Source organism: Lissotriton helveticus, chromosome 11 (assembly GCF_964261635.1).
Source record: "Lissotriton helveticus chromosome 11, aLisHel1.1, whole genome shotgun sequence".
NCBI classification, from domain to species: Eukaryota; Metazoa; Chordata; class Amphibia; order Caudata; family Salamandridae; genus Lissotriton; species Lissotriton helveticus.
Genome location: NC_136072.1, coordinates 915426006 through 915444354, shown reverse-complemented (window position 1 = coordinate 915444354; position 18349 = coordinate 915426006). Strand labels below are relative to the sequence as shown.

General features: G+C 48.8%; 1 protein-coding gene across 1 annotated transcript in view; it reads left to right on the top strand.

Annotated features, from left to right (window-relative positions):
- Nucleotides 1-18322, top strand: part of LOC144792263 (uncharacterized) — a 236308-nt gene extending 217986 nt beyond the window's left edge. The window contains exon 8 of the mRNA XM_078667186.1: nt 17278-18322. Coding sequence (XP_078523312.1) covers nt 17278-17808 — 531 coding nt within the window. The 3' untranslated portion in view covers nt 17809-18322. The remainder of the gene's footprint in view (nt 1-17277) is intronic.
- The last annotated feature ends 27 nt before the right edge of the window (nt 18323-18349 follow it).

Sequence of the window (18349 nt, the reverse complement as noted above, 5' to 3'; positions counted from 1 at the left end):
CACCTTGGCCCAGGTTGTGTCTGTCCTTGATCCTGGATGGTAGCATTGGACCTGCATGATGTTTATTTTCACATCCCCGTCCTGCAGGCCCACAGGCATTGTCTGCGGTTCGCAGTGGGCCAGGAGCATTTCTAGTTCGCGGAGCTCCCCTTTGGCCTCATCAGCAGCTCTTTAGTGTTCACGAAAGAGATGGCGGCGTTTGCAGTTCATCTTTGAAGTCTTTGTTCCAGTCTTTCCCTACCTCAACAACTGGCTACTAAAATCTCCTGACATCATTGGGGTTCACTATAAACTAGCCGAAGAAGCACTGTCGTGTAGTTCCTAAAAACCTATATAGGATCTGCACGTTTAGACAACATGTACTGTAGGATTGGAGTCAGACTGATTCTGGACACCCCTACCGTATATGTCAGCCTGTACACCAGTAGCTCACAGTGCCACTAGAAACGCCTCTTACCAAGGAGAAAATAGTTCTTGGCAACTATCGAACATGACAACTCTGATCCCTCAGGATCGTGGAAACAGTGTACTACTTTTCACTCAGTCACTCGTGCTCACTTTGTCTCAGGGAGATACACATAATAAACGGTGGGGACGTTCCTCAATAAGCATTTATTGAACCAGCGTCCTTCTAGTATAAAATAGGTGTGCTCAAACAACCCTTAGACAGTAACAGATATCAATGATTATAAGCAATAACAGAGTAAAAGGATGGGAGATTTCTACCATCATGCTAAAACAATGAATGCAGGCAAGTACATAAAATACATGACAGTAGTAAAATACGTACTCCTGCAATCCCTTACTTGATGTACCTAAGTGTACCTAGCATATATGTGGGTATAAAGCCAAGAATCCCTCTAGGATAAAGTCAACCCCATTACTTGAAGTGAGAGACTGTGGGACCCCGTCTTGGTCTCGAGTTGGACACCACGCAAGGGATGTTAGACCACTGCGAGCTGGAGTATCTGCATGCAGGAGCCTCAGCGTCTCACGTCAGTGTGTGGGCATGGAAGTCCTTTACTGCTATGACTATTTTAGCAAGAGATTATGTATATATACCCAAAGTGGCACCCCCTGGGGATCTACCTTGCTGCGTCATGTCGGACTGGGATGACGGAAGGAATGACCCTTAAACATAGTTTTTATGCTGGACATGGTAGGCCTGCTTGTCCTGCTGAGATTCCAAGAATCCTCATGCATAATGAATGAGGCTTAAGCTTTTCAGAGAAAACCCCATGTCATCTTTGGACATCACCGTAACTAGGTAAAAGGTCAGTACTAAGAATCGTTATGTAGTGCAATGGTAGGGAGAATATAGGTGAAGGTTTAGGTGACTACCTGAGCCTATATTAGGGTACCTATATGGAACATAACAACACCTTACTCCTTTGCTGGTGCTCCATTTCATTGGACTGATGAGCTCCTGCATACTGCTGGTCAAGCATGCCAGGTGACATTGTCGGGCTGTGTCGTGGGATCTGAACTCCGATTGGACCCATCACCGCTGAGAGCTCTCCAATCAAGGCCAGATTTCTGGGAAGACTGTGAAAGATATGCAGTGTTGGCGACTGGATCACAAATAGGTCAGTGGCAGACCCCTCTCCCTACCACTCTGAGCTGACAGTGGTGACCAATATGTCACTCTTAGAGTAGTGTGGCCACTTGGAAGGGGTGGAGATCTTAGGCATCTAGTCTCTGGCAGAGGCCTGGCTCCACATCAACCTACTTGAACTGCAAGCCATCCACTTGGCATTGAAAGTCTTCCTGTCATCCATCAGTGGGAGTTTGATTCAGGTGTTCACAGACAACAACACCACTGCCATGTGGTACTGCAGGATGAAAGGTGGGATGGGGCTGTGAACCTTGTGCCAGGAGGCTCTGCACCTCTGGTCGTGGCTGGACCGCCAGGGAATTTTCCTGTTGGTGCAGCACCTGGTGGGTTCTCTGAACATCAAGACTAATGAACTCAGGCACTGATGCCTTGCGGACCTCAAATGGTGGATACACCAGGAGGTGGTGCATGGTCTCCTCCATGAATGGGGAGATCCTCGGCTCGATCTATTCACCACTGCTGAGAACGCACAATGTCAGAACTTCTGTGCATTGGTATTTCCTAAAGTGGCTGTCCCTTGGAAACGCATTCTGCATGTGTATTATCCTCTGATGAAACTGCCTCTTGTGGAGGATCTCCTGCCGCAGTAGTAGGCCAGGGTCCTGCACCCCAATCTGCACACACTCAACCTTCATACATAGAGATGGAGCTGCAAAGGTTGAGCTCTTTCGACCTCCCTCGAGGTTGTGGATGTTATTTTGGTGGCCAGGTTTCTCTTCATGAAGTCAGTAAATGCCTGCCATAGGGGCAAGTTTGTAGCCTGGTGATACATTACCAAACAAGTTCACCCACTTCACAGCAAGGTGTCTGAAGTGTTGCTGTATGTGTTGACCCTAGCCCAACAAGGCCTTGCTTTGGGCATAGTTGAAGGGTACCTACCGGCTGTTTTGGCCTTTTTACAGTTGCCAGGCCAGTCATTGTTGATTAAGTCACCAGTTGCGATGCCTTTTCTCAAGGGGTTACAACACCTGTTTCTCCCTTTTCTTTTTATTATGCCCCAGTGGCATTTATATTTAGTTTTGACTTCTCTAATGTAAAAGGTCAGGCTACCAACCAGATTAGAAGATCCTTAAGTATTGCCCGGCGGTGTCGCCTCCTAAACCCACAAGATATTAATCAATGAAGAGGCGGGCGCTGGAGACTGGAAGGCAGGAAACAAGGGTTTTTATTCAGAATCTCTCCGGAGGAGAACACGTCAGTTCGGACAGCAAGTATCGTCATGAGGTGCTCTAACCGCATCTCAGAGGCCTGGCCTCTTATACACAGTTAAATGAATTTTATTGCAGGTAACACAGTCTTGTAATGCTTTGAAGTATGAAAGGACATCCTCTGAATCTCCCCTACAGGCCCGTTCCCACACACATTTACAGTTGAAGTCCCCACTCCGGTCACAACAGGTGATGATTATCGTGCAGCTGGACATTCCGCCGATTCATGGAATGTGGGGGTTTGATCGGATCCCTTAGGGTGGGGGCTTTGATCAACTCGGGGGTCCTTTGATGAGGCAAGCTTTCTACTGTACGGGGAGGGGCAATAAACAGTATCGGAGAGCTAGGTGTCGGCCTGGGAAAGAGGAAGACAAACGGGCACACAGGAAAGGGGGTTTGTATCAAAGGGCCTGGGACCATGAAAGGAATGAAGGGAGGTGTCGCGCTGGGAACAGGATGGGGTTCTGAGGCAGAGTCGCGCTGAAGAGGGGTTTATCACTCAGGGCATGTGAGAGCGGGGGGTTGTCAGCGTGCGGGGGAATGCTTGCGAGGTTGAGAGAGAGAGAGAGAGAGACGCGCTGGCTATCAGCGAGGGGCAAGGAGGCCATGGTGCTCGAAATGGCTGCCGCTTACGTGCACGAATGGGCCCAAGGAGAGCAAGATGGTGCCGATAATGTTGACATTCTCAATCTAACTTTTAACAGTCCTCCCTTTTCAACATATCTAGCCAACTTGCCTACTCAATGTCAATCTTCATCAAATTCCCAACCTCGGCATCATATAATGCTCCCATGCGTTCGTTTCCAAAGTCCACAGTCTTAGGGCAAATACATTGTGCACATAATGAACACAGGGGTGGCAGACATTGGATTCCTAAGCATAGACCGCATATTACAACTATAGGAATCAGGATAATGGTGAACAGTCTCCAGCCCCAGTTCTTAACAGTGTTCCAGAACCAACCACCAAGCGACCATTCTTCCTGTTCCTGGTGAACTTCCGAAGAGAGTCTGTGAAGATGTTCGATGGCTTTGTACACTGAGGGCGAGTTGTCCGGTATGTATGTACAGCAGCTGGACCCAATAATGCGGCATGCTCCACCACGGTCCGCAAGAACCACATCTAGGACAAGGCGGTTCTGTAGGGCCACCAAGCGGACCGCTTGGAGTTCGGCGGTGTTGTTGGCAAAGATACCAGCTGTGATATTCATTGTTGTCTCAACTGCCTGAGTCAAATGTCGGATGGCCCGGCTGTTTGCCATCGGGCCCCAAAGAGGAACAAGTCCCTTCATAGCATCGAGGAACTGTGCTCCTGTTGAGTCGGCTTGCTCGATGTCCTTGGCTCGTTTTTGCCTATGATGATTCGCTGGGGCCACATAAGTCGGAGGAAGGACGAAGGAGATGAAACAAGTGCCCCCCCAGCCTTTGGGGAGCCAGGTGTAGGCCTTTGTGCCGCAGACGAAATACATGTTTGGGGACGACACAAAGGAAGGTGGATCCGCAGTGTCCAAAGTTCGGGTAAATCGGCATGCGCTGCGGCCCACCAGCTGTGTCCCATGTCCTTCTATGCACATGTGGCCTGTGACGTTGATGACTGATAGGGCCACAGTCAGAGTGGCAGCCGTTCGTTTCCGCAGGTAGGAGAAGGTGGGTCTGGTTGGATTGTTGAACACCTGCATTTCAATTCGTTCTTTAGCAGGGATGTCCATGTGGATGGAGTCGTTGGAGGTCTGTGGGCAGAAGTGTGTCTTTGTTTTGTTTCGCCGGACCCCGTGGGAGAAAGGCGTTACGGGTTTGCTGGAGGTGGCATTGTCCTTATAGCTTTCTTGCAGGAGGATCAGCCAAGCAAGGCAGGAGCCATGAACCGAGAAGGGTGAGGGGATGAATGGTATCGAGTGTCCAGCGGCGTGGGGTAGCAACCCACAGATCCAACAGTTGGTGGCATTGGTGGCGAGATTGTGTTGGTGAAGGAGCTGTACGAAAGAGTTATTCCAAAACTCCTTTCGTCTCTCTCTGAGTTGGGGAGAGAGCGAAATCAGATAATGTTCCTTCGTGGTGATAGGCTGAGCAGTGGTCAGGAATGTCTCATGAGCAGGTGCATTTTCTTCCACGATCCAGAGTGTGGTCATGAGGAGAAAGCAAAAAAGGATTGCGATGAAGAGTGCAATTGTCTTTGAGCTGTGGAGTCTGTCTGTTCTTGGGTTTCTGTAGTGGGTATTTCCTGTTGTCCCCATCATCTTCTTATTTGGCGCTTCCATCATCTTCTTATCTGGCGCTTCCATCATCTTCATTTTCAAGGTGCTCGGTAGTGGGCAGAACCACAGACTTAGTTTAGCTTCTCTCCAGGCAACCCTTGATTGCTTTGGGTCACCGTTTTGAGATTTAACTTAGTTTGTGGTCTACTTAGCCGAAGCTCCCTCCTTTCGACGCAGGAAATACCCTTCTCTGGATGGCACAGTGGGATCAGAGAATTTGGAAAGTTCAAGGGCTTCGGTATCAGGATAGCAGGTTAGTGACGGTCGGTCCTTGTTCAGGAGCTCTTCTTGGTCGCCGATGTTTTCTGCCATGGCCAGGGTCGGGGAGACCTTCTTACAGTGGTGCGCGTGCAGCCAATGCCTTTTCCCCTCCACACGAAGAGCCGTCCGGGTGGTGATTAACACTTGCCAGGGGCCCGTCCACCGGGGTTCCAAACTTTTCGTCCGCTGAAAGTTTCGGATCAGCACGAAATCCCCGGGTTGGATGGCGTGACCCGGACCCCTGGAAGCATCGGGGATGGCCTGCTGCACCTGCTGATGAATGACAGACAGAGTTTCAGTCAATTTATACAGATAATCAGACATTAGGACGTCCGGGACGTCATGAATGGAAGTTGGTTTCGGTGCAGACCAGATACTCATGGGTCGACCGAAAACAACTTCATAGGGTGTTAAGTGATGTCTGGTGGGGGTGGAGCGCATTGATAGCAATGCCAATGGGAGGGCGTCTGGCCATTTCAGACCCGTGGTAGCCACTATCTTGGCCAGTTTAAGCTTTAGAGTGGCATTGTGTCGCTCAACTAGTCCAGCAGACTGGGGGTGGAAGACTGCGTGGAATTTCTGCTTGATGCCCAACCCCTTTAAGATGAACTGGATGACTTCGGCTATGAAGTGGGGGCCGTTATCGCTCCATAAAATACGACAAAGGCCGTAACGGGGGAAAAACTCCTTTAACAGTACTTTTGCAGTGGCCATAGCAGTGTTGTCACGGGTTGGGTATGCTTCCACCCATTTGCTAAAGGCGCACACCACGACAAGTACATATTTCAGGCCTTGGCACCTGTCTAGCTGGATGTAGTCCATTTGCAGGACCTCAAATGGGTGGTTTGGGACCCCAAATCCACCCCGGGGCACTACAGTTCCTTTCCCGGGGTTGTGTTGCAGGCATATCAAGCATTGTTGGACCAGACGTTTGGCGGAATCTGTGATTTTATCATTGTGCCAAACTCTGGAGACAAGTTCAATCATGGGGGCTGATCCTATGTGGGCAGGGGAGTGTGCCATAGCCAGTATGGGAATCAGGTATGAATCAGGTAGCAACCATTTGTTTGTGTCTCTTGTCCGCCAGCAGCCTTCATCGTCTTTTAATCCCACCCGTGTCCATTCAGTCAACTCGTGTTGTGTGCTAGCCGTTTGAATGTCCCTAATAGTGTCTCTAGCGTCAGTCCATTTTTCTGCTTGTGACCTGGTCACGTACATATGTGTTGTCGTCCTATTTTCAGCTGTCGTTCGGGCAGTGATGTCGGCTAGCGCATTTCCCTGCCCAATGATGTCTGTCACCTTTTTGTGTGCCTGGCATTTGACGACTGCAAGCTTGTTGGGGAGAAGGACGGCCTCGATCAAGGCGGAGACTAGATCCCCGTGCAAAATGGGGGTGCCGTGTGAGGTCAAGAATCCCCTTTCCCTCCAAAGGAGCCCAAAGTGGTGAACCACCCCAAAGGCATACTGGCTGTCGGTGTAAATGTTCGCCGTAGTTCCTGTTGCCAGGATGCAGGCTCGGGTCAGGGCAATCAGTTCCGCCGCCTGGGCAGATCGTTGCGTGATACGGGCTGTCTCAACTACAGTTCGGGCCGTGGTGACTGCATAGGCAGCGGAAGTGGTGCCATCGGGGAGTTTGATGCAAGAACCGTCCACCCACAGCTCTCCGTCAGGGTCAGGGTCAGCAGTGTCTCTAAGGTCAACCCTACTTCTAGTCTGTTCGTCCGTAAGAGTCACGCAGTCATGTACAGGGTGCACGTTGGGATCGTTCTCTGGCAAGGGTAACAAGGTTGCCGGGTTCAGTGTGGTGCATCTTTTCAGGGCGATATGGGGTGCAAGCAAAGTCAGTTCGTATCCAGTCAGTCGTGCACTCGTCAGATGTTGCGTTTTGGTTTGGTTCAGGAGGGTGTCGACTGCATGGGGTACCAGTACCGTGAGGGAATTCGAGAGTACGATCCCCTCACTCTGTCGGATAGAGATCGCAGCAGCAGCTACGGCTCGAAGGCAGGCAGGCAAGGCTCTGGCTACAGGGTCAAGAGTGGCAGAGAAGTAAGCGCACGGTCGTTGCTTAGGGCCAATGGCCTGGGTCAGGACAGATAAAGCGCACCCCTCCCTTTCGTGAGTGTAAAGGGAGAAGGGCTTTTTGTAATCAGGGGTACCTAGGACGGGGGCTGAACAAAGGGCATCTCGTAGTTCTGTGAAGGAGGTTTGACACTCAAGGGTCCAAGGGAGTGGGAAAGGGACGTCTTTACCTAGCAGAGAAAGCAGTGGTTTCACAACGAGGCTAAAGTTTGGTAACCACTGTCGGCAGAAGGAGGTGAGGCCTAATAGGGAGCGAACCTGCTTCTGGGTCTTAGGGACAGGAGTATCTAGAATGGTTTGGATTCGATCAGGAGTGAGTTTTCTTCCTTCTTTGGACAAAAGGTGGCCTAGGTAAGTGACCTGGGGTTGGCAGAATTGCAACTTCTTCTTGGAGACCTTGTGGCCATTTTCCGCAAGGAAGTGCAGGAGTTGAATGGTGGCTGTGACTGCTAATGGAGTGGTGTCGGCCGCTAAGAGGATGTCATCGACATATTGCACTAACGCCACTCTGTCGGGTAACTGGGCTTGATCTAGTTGTCTCTTGAGGGCCTGGCTGTAGATGCTAGGGCTTTCTGTGTAGCCCTGGGGTGCTCGGCAGAACCTATATGAGCGGTTTTTTAGGGTGAAGCCGAAGAGGTATCGGCTGTCTGGGTGGATGGGGATGGAAAAGAATGCATTTTTGAGGTCAATGACAGTGAAGGTGGTGGCAGTAGAAGGAATCAAAGTCAGGATGGTGGTGATGTCCGAGACCACAGGGTACTGGGGTACCACCACTTTGTTGATCTCTCGAAGGTCAATGATAAAACGGTATGCTTTCTCATCTCCCTCTCCCTGTTTCTTGATGATGGGCAAGATAGGGCTGTTGCAAACGTTGCTAACTACTTCCTCCACCACTGCGGCGTCGACTAGCGACTGAATAATTTTTACCAATGCCTTCTCGCCCTCGGGCGATATCCGATATTGTGGAAGTTTTGGGAGAGTTGCGTCTGGTCGGACAGTAATGTGCACTGGGTCGATCAACATGCGCCCTACGTCCGAATCCGTCTTGGCCCATAGGTATGGAGGCAGAGTGTCAAGTAGGGATGTGTCAGTGTCGGTGATGGAAAACATGCGTCGGGGAGGAGGGCAATGTCTAAGCAGGACAGGGTTGTCGTAAAGAAAAACTCGAACTCCGTCTTGAGAACATCTAATCGTCGCTCGGAAGTGTTTCAATAGGTCAAGTCCCATAATGGCGTCAGGGCTATTGGAGGAAAGCAAAAACGTGGTGTCAGTGGTGTTGTTTTCTACGTCAAAGAGGATCGGGGCGGACAAAGGGTTAGTGGAGGGCGTTCCATCGAAACCTGTCGATGTTATAAGTGAGCCAGACAAGGGTGCCCCCGGAATCAGTCGTTTAGATAACGCACTACGTGTTGCGCCAGTGTCTACCAGAAATGGAGACTTGGTACCCAGGACCTTAGCAGTGACGTAAGGGCCTTGCTGGTCAACATAGAGCTCGACTGGATCCCTCCCTTGCCCTTGGCAGTCCTATGCAAAGTTGTGGGTGTCATCATAGTCAGATTGCTGGTATTGGTTCTGCCTGGGTCGATCAAATGTATTTGGTCTACCTGATCTGTCGTTAGTCGTGTCATTTGGGGGCCCTCGCTGTTGTCCCTTATTTCTCGGCCCATTTGCTATGTCCTTGGGGTCTTTGTTTCTGACCATGTCCAGAAGAACTGGGCACTGGGATTTCCAATGGCCAGTCCCTTTACAGAAAGCACACTGGTCCTCTCTAATGTCTGTACGTCCACTGTGGGGAGTCGAAGTACGGTCTTGGGATTTAGGGGCGTTCGTCTGATAGTTTCCCCGGTATTGGTCTCGTCCTATAGTCACCCCTTGCAGCTGGGCTATCATCACCCTTTCTTTCAAATCCTTCTTCTTTCTCTCGGTTGCCCTATCGTTTTCATTTTTCTGATGTTCATAATATTGGGCCATCTGGAGGATAGCCGTAGGTTTGGAGGCTGCCCAACTACTCTCGCTAGCCTGCAGTTTCTGGGAGACCTCGGATGACAGACCCTTAACATAATTCTGGACAAACAGATGGTGTCCGGTTGCGGTGGTCATGTCCTGGCCGCTGTAATCGGAGAACACCGTTTCGAACCGGGAGAAGTATTCCGATGCATCCTCCTGGGGTTTCTGGCGACAGGCCGTTACTATCGACCAGTCCACTTTCTTTTCTGGAATCAGGGTTTTTAATTTCTGTACGATTTTATCCGGGAGGTCTAAAATGGATTTCAAAGGCTTTTGTCCCGGTCCCCGTTGTTTGTTAATTTCCTCGAGTTGTGTCCAGGTATGTCCGAGCAGCTCAAGGTGGTCGACTTTCCGGATTTGCTTCCACACATCAGCTGGTAGACATAACCCAAAAAACAAGTCGATGTCAGCCAGGGTCATAATCGTTGAACCTAGGGCTGTACCCAATTCAGTATAGAAGGCAGTGGGGTTTTTACGTAGGTCAGGCAGAGATTTTCGGAATGTCAGAATCTCTTGTCGGTCCCATGGCTGGTAGACCCAGTTGTACACTACTCTTCCTTTTGCATCTTGGTGGTTTGCATCATCGTGAGTCCCTGCACCTCGTGGAGGAACCCAGTAAGGGGCAGCCTCTCGTATTGGCATCATGGTGCTAGGTTGCTCAGTTTGTGGTTCGGTCGCCACGGATGTCGTGGGTTTAGTTCCCGATTCTCGTTCAGTGAGGTGGCGGAAAACCTCAAGCGTGCGCGTAAGGAGGTCCGTCACATCACACTCGCCCTCATCCCCGATATCGACCTTCCGGTACAGAGTCGTTAGGCTCTCGGGACCTTTGTCTCGATATCGGTCCTCGTATGCGTTCAAGACATGGTAACACAGTCGTACAGTAAAGTGCCGTCTGTGACTCCCCGTATATGATTTAAACATATCCGTGATGTACTCTTCGCCTTCCTTCCTTTCTACCAGTGTCCTTGCTATCTTATCGATCCCTGTTCGCTCATCTTTCCTTAGTCTGTTTATTCTTGCGGAACCGGCCCCTCGGGTCTCAGGGTCGCCCAACGTTGTTGTTTGCGGAGTATTTGGTACAAGGGGTTCGGCCGGCACAGAGACCATGGGGGCCGAAGCTGTGGCACTACCCTCATTTGCACCTGGGGGTGGTGGGTGTTGTGCTAAGGGTTGGGAAGGGGCATATGGAGGGGGCATGTAGATGGCCGGAGGGCCTAACAGCAGATCATCGCTCGCTCGTTTTTGTCTCGAGGATAAATCAGGGTAGAGCATGGAGGGCGTTCTAACCGGGCACTGGCTTGATGTTTCCATTTCTAGTTTCTGTTTGGCTTTCTCTCTTTCCTTTATCTCTCCTTCTAGCTTCTGAGCAGCTAGGTGGGCTGCTTTTCGCAGCTCTTTTTCCAACCTGCTCTCAATTTTCCTTTTATGTTGTTCAGTTTCTTTGCGCCACATGCCGAAACTATCAAGCATAGTGGGCGTTGTCTTATTTTTACCTAGGGCTGTTTCTAGCGCGTTTATTTTGTCATCATCGAAGGATCCTATCAGTGGCCACTGACTTTCTCCATTCTTTTTCGTATATTTATGCCACAGTTTGTTATAGGCTATAGCGATCAATCCATGCTTCATGAACATGTCCTTATTAGGGGTGCCTTCCGGTGGAGCCGGATGGTTCATCTCTAATAAGCGGTCCGGGCTAAACAGGCTACCGATCAGTGGGGAGAAGACAGACATGACGGCTCGCAACGAGGGACAAAAAGTCAGCACTGCCTATCTTATCACTGCGTGCAAAGACTGGACAGAATATTTCTATTCTACGTTGTTTGCAGGCAGTGAATACCTCATGAACCAATATCAAAAAAATAAAAAAACAATTCAGTGGGGAGAATAAGTAGGCTCGCAAAGGTCTGCGTTACCTACCCTTTCACTATCTGTAAAAAGGGGGGGGGAGGGGCTCTTTCCTGTTTGCAGACAGAGAATCTCCAGAAGACAGTCTGTGAACAATAGTTCAGTTTCAAGTAATTAATCAGTGGGGGAGAAAGATAGACACGACAGTTGCATTACCTATCCTCCACTGTTTACAAAGGGAGAGCCTGTTGTTTCTCCGTTTGCAGACAGAGGATCTCCAAATAAATTAACAAAGAGTAATACTAGTATTTTCTGGACAATTCAAATAACCATTTCGCAATTCGTCGTGTTTACACGACCTTACCCGGACCGCATGGACAGTTTCTTGTCTTCCGAATCCAGCGCCCGATCGTCCTCTTTTCCTCGTATTCCTCGCGGCACTCCTGATGGTTCCCAGTCAGGACCGTAGATCACTCGAGAGAGAGGTCTGTTCGGAACCAGTGAAGTTCGGATGATCGGCTGTCAGACGAGGGTCTATCGGAGAGGCGCGCTCCCGATCGTTGCAGTCGTTCACTCTGTCGTCAGGACCTCTCCCTCTGGATCCATGAGTCACTGATGGGCCCCACGTTTGGGACGCCAATTGTAAAAGGTCAGGCTACCAACCAGATTAGAAGATCCTTAAGTATTGCCCGGCGGTGTCGCCTCCTAAACCCACAAGATATTAATCAATGAAGAGGCGGGCGTTGGAGACTGGAAGGCAGGAAACAAGGGTTTTTATTCAGAATCTCTCCGGAGGAGAACACGTCAGTTCGGACAGCAAGTATCGTCACGAGGTGCTCTAACCGCATCTCAGAGGCCTGGCCTCTTATACACAGTTAAATGAATTTTATTGCAGGTAACACAGTCTTGTAATGCTTTGAAGTATGAAAGGACATCCTCTGAATCTCCCCTACAGGCCCGTTCCCACACACATTTACAGTTGAAGTCCCCACCCCGGTCACAACAGGTGATGATTATCGCGCAGCTGGACATTCGCCGATTCATGGAATGTGGGGGTTTGATCGGATCCCTTAGGGTGGGGGCTTTGATCAACTCGGGGGTCCTTTGATGAGGGAAGCTTTCTACTGTACGGGGAGGGGCAATAAACAGTATCGGCAGAGCTAGGTGTCGGCCTGGGAAAGAGGAAGACAAACGGGCACACAGGAAAGGGGGCTTGTATCAAAGGGCCTGGGACCATGAAAGGAATGAAGGGAGGTGTCGCGCTGGGAACAGGATGGGGTTCTGAGGCAGAGTCGCGCTGAAGAGGGGTTTATGACTCAGGGCATGTGAGAGCGGGGGGTTGTCAGCGTGCGGGGGAATGCTTGCGAGGTTGAGAGAGAGAGAGAGAGAGAGAGACGCGCTGGCTATCAGCGAGGGGCAAGGAGGCCATGGTGCTCGAAATGGCTGCCGCTTACGTGCACGAATGGGCCCAAGGAGAGCAAGATGGTGCCGATAATGTTGACATTCTCAATCTAACTTTTAACACTAATGTGTTCTCCGTTTCGAGCCTATGGACAGCTATCCCCTCAGATTTCTTACCCTCAAGATAGCGTTTCTGGTAGCCCTAAAATCAGCACAGAGGCCCTTTCTGGTAACCCTACCCATTTTCCACCCAGAAAGGCTGGTTCTTAGGATGAGTGTCTCCTTTTTGCCAAAGTTGGTGACTCCTTTTCATGTCAGGCAAACCATCACCTTCCTGACATTCTTTTCTCTACTTCACCACTATAAGGAGGAGGAGAGATGACATCGGCTGGATCCAAAAATGGCTCTCAGCGGTTACATCAATGGTACCAGAGAACACTGAGTGCACAATTAGCTCTTTATTTGATTCATTGGGGCAAAGAAAGGCAAGGCAGTGCAAAAGAGGGCAATCTCTCACTGGATCATGCTCTTCATTAAGGTCTGCTATGCATTGGCTAAAAAGCAGCATGTGGAAGGGTTGCAGGCTCATTCAACCAAAGCCAAGGCCACTACCACTGCATTGAAATGTGGACTGCCTGTCCTGGATATTTGCTAGGTGGCTACGTGGGTGTCCTTCCATACGTTCACAAAGCACTGCTGTTTGGACAGTCAGGTTTGTCGAGACAGCCACTTTGCCCACTCGGTCCCACAATACCTTTTGGTTTGAGCCAGTTCATGGACCAACCAACTTGGAGGTACTGCTTTGCTATCTGTTTAAAAGGTCTAGAATATGCAGTTAGAAGTTTTATCAAAAGAATAAGATACTCTCGGTAATGCTCTTTCTGGTAGAGACTCTATCTAACCACAGATTCCTCACCAACGATCCCATCCTACCCATTCTGTGAACTGGACTCTTTCCCACCTTAAAAGGTCCCAAGTTATATTCCTGCACACTGGTCACTACCAATCTGATTTTGGCTCTTCGTCTACAGGTGCATTTGAGTCAGAAAGCAGCTGATGGGTGGTGCCAATAATAGGCCCACACATGTCACTTTCAGTATGAAATGACCACCTGCCAGCACAAATAGGTTCTGCTTAAGATTTTCTGGATTCAGTGTAATGCATGGGAGTAATCTTCAAACAGTGATGAATCTGCGGTCAGATAGAGTGTGTACCAGAAATATTGTTATCCAAGGTAAGTAACTTGTTCAGTAAGGTTCCGAGTTAGATGTTGGCACACTTGTCACCTTCAATTTGTTTGAAGTGCTCCGTGTCTGAGAGCGCAGAAGAGTGAAGATTAAGAAACAAACGTCTGCGCTCTTAAATGCAGCTCCGCTCCATCGCTTCTGGAGTGGTATGAAGTCACCATTCGGAAGCAGTTACAGGTCTGTGTGGAACATTGCTGACCTGAATCCAGTCTGGTGCCTGGGAATATTCTAAAGGTGAGGAATCTGCAGTTGGATAGAGTACTCACCAGAGAGAGTTTTACTGAATGTAGGAAGTTCGTCCAAAACGCTAAGACTTTTTCAGGGAGGACTTGGGAACAAAGGATATTCTTCAAGGACATTGTGAATTGTTATCTATGTAGAAAGCAGGAATCAAAGAAAGCGGAGGAATCACAGTATAACCTTAATCTCATGCCTGCCATAACTCATACAGAAAAACCAAAGGAAATGATGGACGGAGCGTTGACAATGCAAGCACTCACCCCCAGTCAACTGATCTGGGTTTAATCCATCACCGTTCTTTAGCCCACTCTGCCACCCCAGTTCTGCCATAACCCATACCCCATTGGGTGTTCACCCTAGACATAACGCTGGAGAATAGGATGAAGGAGTGGAGCATTATGAATATAAAGATGAATTTCAGGATTATTCTCCATCTGATGATTTTGATTCTCATCCAATAGACGTAGATGTGGTTAGATGTTACAATAATCCAATGTTCAGCTACGGCATGGGTTTAGCAAAATTTCTAACATTTATATTGCCTAAGAAAACTTTCTGCAGTCCTCAATCAATCAATCAGGATTTATAAAGCTCAGCTATTCACCCGATAGGGTACCCAGACGCTTGCAGGTCTCGGAAGCTAATTCGAACAGCCAGGTCTTGAAGGCCATTCGAAATTCCGGAAATGAGGTGATGGTCTGGAGGTGTGCGGGGAAGCTGTTCCAGGTTTTTGCTGCGATGTGGGAGAAGGAGCGTCCTCCACTTCTGCTTCGGTAGATGCTGGGAGCATGGGCAAATGACGGTTGGTGGAAATTCAGGCAGTGGCTAATGTAGTCAGGTCCTTGTGTGCGTCGGTCACCAGCTTGAATTGGCATCTCTTCTTTACAGGGAGCCAGTGGAGTTTTCTAATGTGGGTTCATTGGGGAAGGCAGAGGATGAGTCTAGCAGCGGCATTCTGTATGGTCTGAAGTCTCTGTAGGAGGTTGTGGCATTTCCTACATAAAGGGCATTGTAGTCCAGTCAGCTGGTGATGGGAGCTTGTGTCACGATGTATCTAGTGTGTAGGGGTAGTCACTTAAAGATCTTGCGTAGCATGCGTACAGTGAGGATGCAGGCAAAGGATCTGTGCTTTCATGGTGAGCTTGTTGTCGATGATTCTGAGGTTTCTGGCATGGTTGGAGGGAGTGGGTGCGGGTCCTAGGTCTGATGGCCACCAGGAGTTGTTCCATGTGTTGCTGCTGTTGCCAAAGATTAGTACTTCCGTCTTGTCTGTGTTCAGCTGCAGGCAGTTGTTCTTTATCCAGTTGGCGACATTTGTCATGCAACTGTGGAAGTTAGTTCTGGTGGTGGCCGGGTCGTCGGGGAGTGAGAGGATGAGTTGGGTGTTGTCTGCATAGAAAATTATATTGAGACTGTGGAATCTGGTGATGTTGGCCAATGTGGGCATATATGCATTGAAGAGCGTGGTGCTTAGGGATGAGCCCTAGGGGACACCACAGGTGATCTTCTTGGGTTCAGAGGTGAAAGGTGGGAGGTGGATCCTCTGGGTTCTTCCCGTGAGGAGTGAGGAAGGAGGTGATCGATATGAGCGCGTCCCCTTGGATGCCGATGTGGTGGGGTTTTTCGATCAGTGTATGGTGGGATATGGTGTCGAAGGCTGCTGAGAGGTTGAAGTGGATCAAAGCTGCTATTTCTTCTCGGTGGAGGAGGGTTTGGATGTCATCAGTGGCTGCGATCAGCTCGGTTTTGGTTTTGAGATTGCTATGGACACCGGATTGGGATACATTGAGTAACTAGTTCTGCTCCAGGTGTGTCACAAATTGATTGTTGATGATCTTTTCAGGTACCTTTGGTGCACAGCAGAGCAGGAAGATCAGCCAGTAGTGTTTGAGTTTGCTGGGGTTGGCGGAGGGTTTTTTGAGTAGTGGTCTGACTTTTGTGTGTTTTCAGGCATTGGTAAATGTTGTGGTAGTGATAGAAATGATAGAGGTGTTGAGTAGGGTGGTGAGTTTCAGGCTGAAGTTTGAAGATGTGGTACGTGCATGGGTCTGTGGGAACTCTGGAGTTGATAGATTTCATGGTGAAGGTGGTGTCCTGGGTGGAGAGAATATTCCAGTGTGTGTTTTGTGTCTGTTATGGTGGTGGTGCATTTTTAGAGGAAGCCTGTAAGTGTGGTTTGGGGATTGAAGTTTCTGTAAACTATTGCAATCTTGTCGTGGAAGCGGTGGGCGAGATTGTCACACAGCTCCTGTGAGGGTGTGATGTTGTTTTCGCTGGAAGCCGGGTTGGAGAATTCCTTAACAATGTTGAAAAGTTCCTTGGTGTTGCTAGAGCTGGTTTAAATGCATACTGCAAATGCTGTCTTCTTTGTTGCCCTCAGCAGGTGGTCTCAGAAGTTGAGGGAGGTCTTGAAGGCTGCCCTGCCGCAGGTGTCCTCGTTGGTGCGCCATCTCCTCTCCATCTGTTTGCTGTCTTGTTTTGCTGTTCTGAGTTCTTGGGTGTACCAGCTGGCCTTTTTAGAGGATTTTCACTGGATGTTGCTCTTGATAGGGATGATGTGACTGATAAAATGCATTGTACATCTGGCCCTCAGTCCCGCCTTGAAAGAGTAGGTATAAGCATTCTTGCCAACAGCAGATATCGACCATTATCCCTGGTGGTACATGTAGACCGCCTTCTCAGCGGTAAATAGGTACCAGTGTCTTTATACACCCTCCTTCCGTGTGTGTAGAGGTGTGTGTGTGTCTTAAGTGTATATATCCCCAGAGGATACCTCTTTCAGTTTTTTATGTTGACTCTTTTGACATATCAGGCTGGATATAGGCATGACTGCAACCATGGATCTTTCCTGTTGGCCATACTCTAGTTGCGTTATTTTGTTTGCATGATCCCTTTCAGAAAGAAGTTAGTTTTGCATGGTTCTTTACATTCAAAAAGTACACAGCCCTTTTTTCACTGTTGCCTAGAAGCAATACCTTCCAGGGAGGGTGGGGGGTTTTAGGAACCGAAGTCAGTCTGTGAAGTTTTGCTGTTATGTAGTCTGCAGGTTACAAAGAAAAAGGGAAAGCCTTGTTTATGAAGTTGTGTTGTTTGATATCCATGCGATATGTTTATTGGCAGGTGCAGACTATGGAATTTCAACACCGTGAACTTCTTCAGACACAGATGACGGCTTTAAGGAAGGAATTTGCCCATGATGAGGGGCATGTTCTGAATGGCAAATCTCATTATTGCCAGTACCTAACTTCTTCTCCTGCGCCAAGTGCCGCACAGAATAGCCATTCTAGTCCCTCTGAAAATGGTTGCAAGGAAAGCATGAAGCTCACAGTGCAGGGGGAACTGTTGACTACACAAGATGTCTTGAGTTCAAGACAGATGGACATAGGAGCAAACGAGGTAAACACCTTCATGGTAGCAGAAGAAAGAACCTTGCCAAATAAACTAGAATCCATGGAAATTGTGGAGGTGCACCTACATAAAGACGAGTTGCACTGTAACCTAGACACCACTGAGTCCCCAACGAATATGCACTTGCTCCCACTGGAGGCCAACGATAATGAAACCTCACCACTTCCAACAAAATGGTCTACAGGAAAAAAACGGCACTTGTTGACGAGAGAGGACAAACCAAAACTGCAGCGAACTGGATAAATATAAAGGCATATAAATGTAAACATTTACTAGCATTTGGGAATGGTTTCAATCCCCAGCTCTGTTTAGCACTTAGATATTCGAGATGAACGTAGATGGGCATTTTCCATGGTGGTCTGATCATACTGGACTTGATTGCATTAATGCTGCGTCCATCAACTGCTAGTGTAGGAAGTACTTGGATTATAGAGTCCATAAAGAGCAGATATTTCTCCTACATTAATGTCATTCTCTATGGTAAGGTTTCTGTGTTGAATCTACACACTGTATTTTTCTTTGTGTGCTAACTCTTCCTTACAATGTTGCACGGGTTTTCTCTGGTTCTCTGTCATAGAAAACAATGGAATCCGGGAATCCTCCATCACCCCCCTTCATCTGGGCCCCTAACCCGAACCGTCAATCAAATCTCAGTGACTATTACAATTGCATTTGAAAAGAAAGTGGTCTAATTTACTCTCTGTTCTTGTCTAAAATAATGTCTGACTTTGTCATTAAGAGACGTGAAGATATTGAATTAATAGTGATGTATAATTGGCTTACT